This window comes from Gaeumannomyces tritici (assembly GCF_000145635.1).
Source record: "Gaeumannomyces tritici R3-111a-1 unplaced genomic scaffold supercont2.19, whole genome shotgun sequence".
NCBI classification, from domain to species: domain Eukaryota; kingdom Fungi; phylum Ascomycota; class Sordariomycetes; order Magnaporthales; family Magnaporthaceae; genus Gaeumannomyces; species Gaeumannomyces tritici.
This window is the reverse complement of record NW_008804563.1, coordinates 39,835-45,366: the sequence shown is the minus strand read 5'-3', so window position 1 is coordinate 45,366 and position 5,532 is coordinate 39,835. Positions and strand designations below refer to the sequence as shown.

The 5,532-nt window shown below is 55.2% G+C and overlaps 4 protein-coding genes across 4 annotated transcripts in view; all 4 read left to right on the top strand.

Annotated features, from left to right (window-relative positions):
- Nucleotides 1-344: 344 nt before the first annotated feature.
- Nucleotides 345-741, top strand: GGTG_13599 (hypothetical protein; the record flags this gene model as incomplete). The annotated part of the gene is made up of 3 exons (XM_009231513.1): nt 345-391; nt 509-553; nt 657-741. The coding sequence occupies 3 exons, from the start codon at nt 345-347 to the stop codon at nt 739-741; spliced, it is 177 nt and encodes a 58-aa protein (XP_009229777.1).
- Nucleotides 742-1,240: 499 nt separating this feature from the next.
- On the top strand, nt 1,241-2,417 carry GGTG_13598 (hypothetical protein; the record flags this gene model as incomplete). The annotated part of the gene is made up of 2 exons (XM_009231512.1): nt 1,241-1,567; nt 1,653-2,417. Exons 1-2 carry the CDS (start codon nt 1,319-1,321, stop codon nt 2,415-2,417), a joined length of 1,014 nt encoding a protein of 337 aa, XP_009229776.1. The 5' UTR covers nt 1,241-1,318.
- A 372-nt stretch (nt 2,418-2,789) lies between these two features.
- Nucleotides 2,790-3,634, top strand: GGTG_13597 (hypothetical protein; the record flags this gene model as incomplete). Its single annotated transcript, XM_009231511.1, has 3 exons — nt 2,790-3,214; nt 3,329-3,498; nt 3,594-3,634. The coding sequence occupies 3 exons, from the start codon at nt 2,790-2,792 to the stop codon at nt 3,632-3,634; spliced, it is 636 nt and encodes a 211-aa protein (XP_009229775.1).
- Nucleotides 3,635-5,009: 1,375 nt separating this feature from the next.
- The window catches only part of GGTG_13596 (hypothetical protein), a 1,984-nt gene continuing 1,461 nt past the window's right edge, over nt 5,010-5,532 (top strand). The window contains exon 1 of the mRNA XM_009231510.1: nt 5,010-5,425. The gene's annotated coding sequence lies outside the window, so the exon portion shown is untranslated. The remainder of the gene's footprint in view (nt 5,426-5,532) is intronic.

Genomic DNA, 5,532 nt, shown 5'->3' with positions numbered 1-5,532 from the left:
CACCAAGACAGTCCCTAAAAGGCCGCTCGTACCGCCTCAAGACCTATGGTCTGCTATCCTGACTTTGCTTTTCGGGCCGTCAGCTTATGGCAACTCGTCGCGCCACCACGCATACCTTGCCTCCCGAGCTGGGGTAATCTCCGCAGAAACTTGGGATTGGGTCGCCTATTACCGTGCCAGCTGTCGTTTTTGCGCACCGGCTAACTCACGCGTGGAAAGAGGGAACAGGAACCTTCTACAATGGGGGCCGTGTAGATGTCCCACCCGATCGGGGAGATGTAACTTTGCAGCTCCACAAATGCAGCGACGACTCACATATCCACGTTTGATACCTCGCTCTGTTGATGCCCCCACGCTCCATCAGGCTTAACTTCGAAAGATCCCACAACCTGTGCGTGGTGTGGTACCCAACATTCAGTTGCTGGCCGCATAACTTGTCCGCGGCGTGGATCTAAACTAGAAAGTCATGCCTGGAGCATTTTAATGCTTGATCTTCATCACACTGCAGGAAGCGTATGCGGAGACAAACCGCGGGTTATTTTATCACTCGTCCGTAAGTCGTTCGCCCCAGACACCTCGGCAAAATTCAATCCTCGGCCAGCTTGCGCAGGCACATCGACAGATGCTGACATCCCGTTATGGACAAGGAAATCCAGGTCAGCCTTTAAAGGTGAATTTCGCGTATCGACGAGCGCCGCCACCACTGAGCATTTGGCTGAGCTAGCCTTAAATGGACCATGAGACTAGCCAAAGCACGTCTTTGCCCCAACAACACGGCTCGTGGCGGCTTCCGTGGTTTCCTCATACTAAGCAGAACAAGGCACATCCTTGATGGGTCTCGGGGGCTGCATCGCCTAATATCAAATAGGGGTAATGGAGGGGTGTTTGCTCCCCCAAGCGCGACCTCGCTGCTGTTGGCAGGAAAGGCGCGTCTGTGGAAGACGCGCGGGGGTCTCCACACTGCGGGCGGGTGCGAGAGCCACCGAGTCCGTACCTACGGGGCTGCAGCCTGTAGACTCTTGACGCCCCTGAGATACCATTATTTTACGAGTGCTGATGACGACTTGGGCAGCGCTGGCTCCTAAATCTCCGCTTTTCCCCACAAGGTCCGTGGTGCTTCTTTCATATGCCTCTAAGGCCGAGTCTTCTACAATAAGCCACGCTGCCCCCTCCCAAGGCCGTTTTCACCTTTCCGTCTGCTTGCGCCTCCGCCTTTATGATCAACAAATCCCCTTTCCCTCTTGGTGTCTGCCGTCCTACCTGAACTGTTCTTCGCTACGGAGTTTGTCAAAGTTTTAGCGGCTGTTGTGCCCACCCAATGTCGGGGCATACGCAGCCGCGGGTGCTTGAAGCACCACCCGCGTCCGACTACGCAAAAGGTTCGTCGACTCAGTATTTTGGTGGTCCTGTGGCCAACACGCCTCCAGGAGTGACGCCGCCGCACCCGCAGCAGTCCCGGGTGGGAGTATTCTCGACCTTCCCATCTCGCGACCCATCACCCTGGGTGTCCTCCCAGCCGCGCGTACACGCCGGCCCGCCACCCGAAAGGAGCAGCCGCGCAACCCAGGTGAGTCTTAATCCGAAGCAGGTCGCGATCGTAGAATTATGGCGAGTGTCCTGCTAACGCTTTTCCTATTGGGATCACTCTATAGGCGTGTGCTCGTTGCAGAGGTCTTAAGACGAGATGCAACGGGACGGATCCCTGCGAAGGCTGCAGAAGCAAGAATACCAAATGCACATACCCTGCCCCGAGACGCAATCCTGGAGATCTGGGTGATCTGGTAAGGCTGAAGTCGACCGTGGAGCGCCTGGAAACGACCGTGGAGCGCCTGGAAAAAAAGATGGACGACCTCGGGAGCGTGAAAATCCAGATCGCGAGGATCGAAGAAAAATGCGACAACCTCTCAAAGCTCTGTCAGGGAATGTACGACAACCTCTCGAGGCTCAACCAGGGAATAAGCGACAGTTTTGCCAAGCAAACGGACATGAAGCAGCTCGCGATGCTTGAGAAATTAAGCACTCTGGCCGCGGGTCTCGAAGGTCTCCGGGGCGATATCGGTACACAGTCCCCAATGCTCACGACGGAGTCACTGGGCACGGTGGACCCTAGGATAGCCGCGTTCCTGCCCATGACCGCTGCTAGAACGGCACAGTTGTGCCCGGAGATCACGTACATGTATGGAGGAGGATTCCCTAGGGTTATAACTGGACTGATGGATCAACCACTGCCGCCATGTTCCCTCCCGACACCGCCAACCGTATCGTTCACGCTCGAGGCCAGCAGCGCACACGCAGCCAGTGGGGAAGTGCGCCTAGACTGCTCCTACGGTCTTCCGGGCCCTTCACCGCCAGGCATAACCGGTCATTCCGAGCCCGATGCCTTCAACCCGTTCTCTGCCCATGCTCCGGACGAATAGGCCCTCCCCTCCCTATCAGCAGCACCCATACGTGTGTCAGGGGACCTGCTTACAAGCTGCTGCGTGGAGGGATGAAGGAGTGGGTAGCCACTGGGTATTGTATCTGCCCTCATTTTTGCTTTCAACCTTTCTGTTTTCCATGTATGGTGACAACGTATCGGTCCTCGAGTTCGACCCTTGATTTATTTAACACTCGGATGAGGGAGCGAGGAGTTTTCAGTTTGCCCAGTATTTGCGCAAGGGTCACCAGGCCGTAAGCGACGCCTTTTACCTGGTAAGGTCCCTGGGCTTGAAATATAAGTGGCCACCTCCCCCGATACCGTAATTAGTCTACATCTGTGTTCACATTACTTTCGAATCATCTGCGCTCCTATGGCTCAATTACTCAACACCGAATGGGTTGCTCTATGGCTTTCCTTAATCGACAGCGAAGGGATGTCGACTGGAAGCTCAACAACAAGGGAGAATAGTCCTACACGATACGAGCCATATAAACAGCCGGAGCTAAACCCTCTCCCAAGTGCCCTCTGGGATCAGCCGTTCGGGTTTCCGAGCGATGCCCCAGAACTAGACCCGGCCACATCTGAAAACCACAGTGGAGAAAGCACAGATCCGCCGCTCGGGTTTCCAGAAGATACCACAGAACTGCACCCGGAAATAAACGTCAGCGATTCCGATGGAGAAATCACAAACAGCTTGCCGGATACAGCCCCTCCTGGAAGTGTTTCAGAAGCCTTGTTCGATGGCCGGGCAGGGGTGGGCAAGCGGCCAGAGGGGGTGGCCAGGCCACTCACCAGGTAGGGCGACGGCAACTGGGCCAAGCAGCACGCACCCCTTCCCACCCTTCCGCTGGAAGTTCACCAAACACGTTGCGTGGTTGGGTGGCAGCATGTAAAGACTTCCGTTAACAGGCGGTGCAGCTTCCACGCGCCCACCGCACTTTTTATTGTGCAACCACCAAGACCTGCCGTCTGGCCGCTCACCGTACCGCTCGCGAAGACGGCATGTTTCCAGCCAAAACATGGCGTCCAATTACTTACGCATTACCCTCCCCACATGCCGCAGAGCCTTATGGAGGGGTGTAAGCCAGCCCTGGAAGCGAATGTTTGCTTGCCACTAGTAACAGATCATGCACCTTTACACCTCGGGAAATCCATGCAACCACTTTTATTGCAGCTAGAGCTCAGGGTCAACCCGGGAACAGCCAATCGTTTTAAGCATCTACATCTCTACCGGATAATGCATCCCACTGGAGAGCTGTATCAACCGGCAGGTCACTCCAAGCGCTGTCCTTCACCCTGTTCTCGCCACCTCGATTACATGAAATGGAACCCCTTCTGAATCACGCTGTACCTTGGATGTTCGCGCCGGATCCACTCGGATTCGGTTCCCGCAACAGGCGCGGCGGGTTTTACAGTTGCCTCGTGGTTAGAACTTTCCCTGTACCTAGACACCTTCGAGCCGGCGCAATGCGGCCGCAAAACTCGCCCTGCCGCCGTCGCGGGCGCGTCAGAGAGTCTTCATCGAGGCAGCTCGAGGGGACGGCACGTGCGCGAACACGTGACCGTGCTAGACGGCACTGACGTTAATACATATTTATTTACTTGTAGCGCTAGTCAATCGTATCATAAAGATGGGCTTAAGTCATCCCATCATTTGCAGTATTTTCTCTCCCTAAATAAACGTTAATTAATTTACACGCGTTGTTCAAATGTTCCTCTGAGTCCTACCAGGCAAATAAACGCTGGCGTCGTAGGTGGATTTACTAGGTCGAAGTTGGGGGTTTATGGCCCAAGGGGATATAGCGTAAGGAGACTCAGGGACCGGCCCGCAGTGTGCCAAAGCTTCTCCTCTTCTGGGAGAGATCCCGGGTTCGAATCCCGTCGGGATTTGGTCCCTGATTTTATGCCGGCCTCGACTCGGCACTCGAATATGCCTTCACACCCGCTTGCCGTAAAGTTGACCAAAGTCGTGGAAGACGAGGCGATGTTGGTTGCGAAAGTGTGGGGTGGTTAGATCCCTAAGCACTACCTGAGCACTTATTAGGGTGGAAAACAGAACGGTGATCTCGCCACGACGCCGCATCAAGCAATAAGGCCTGCATCAACACACCATCAGCCCCTTCACTGGACTTCCAACCTTTTATAAATGGAACCCGGGCGGGTATTAACGTGCGCGCATTTTGGATTGAGGGGCGCCTCGGTTGCGCACGTCTATTTGGGCCCAGAGGATGCCTTTTAATCCGGTTTATATTGTCCTATACTGTGGCAATGGCTGGTCAACAACCCCTCCCCCTCCATCGTATTTGCGTAATCCGCTTTGCAAGCGTTTAAATTATGCATATGTTTAATTGTTTGCACCCAGGTATCGGATAGTTCCCGCCAAACTGGACGTGCGAGTTTGCGCAACGATTCGCGTTGGGATCAGTGTCTAGCGCGACAAACACAGTGTGATAAATTTCATCATCAGGTTTTTCGCGACAAAACGCGTTCTGCTAAGCCACGTTAGCCACAAATTATGCATAACCGCTGCCCGGCACTGCCAATCACCAAGCGCGTCAGCTACAAATTCGCACGTAGTCCGCATTAATGTGGCAGCTGCCCCACGTCACGCAAATCTATTTTCCACTCAAGCATCGCTCGCTCGATTGAACCGGCCTGCGAAATACCGAACGCTTCAACCGCCGACTAATTGTCGACGCTGCCCCGCACGCAAAGGCCAGGACATTTGGGGCAATCCCCTTCGAGCACCCTCCTGGCTGTCGGCCTATCTGCCTCGGTCGCTGCCGCCGCTACCTGTCCGTCTTTAGAAGCGCCCGTTTGTTGCGCTTTTAGAACGCCTCGCTGAGCAAACAAGACGACTCCCCAACCCGGCAAGCGAGGCCAGGGCTGCACTTACGCATACACGCACGCACGCACTCATCCAGCCCAGCCCTGCCCGGCACTTGCCTCGTTCCTCTTTGACCACGAGCCACCCCAATTGCGCTTCGACCCACAACATACAACGAGGTCGCTCAGGCCGACCAGCAGCAAAACGCAAACTTGCTTTGTCGCATCGTCCTGCAGGCCGGAGCATTATCGGCTTCCCGAGCGAGACTGCCAGTCACAAGCTCGCT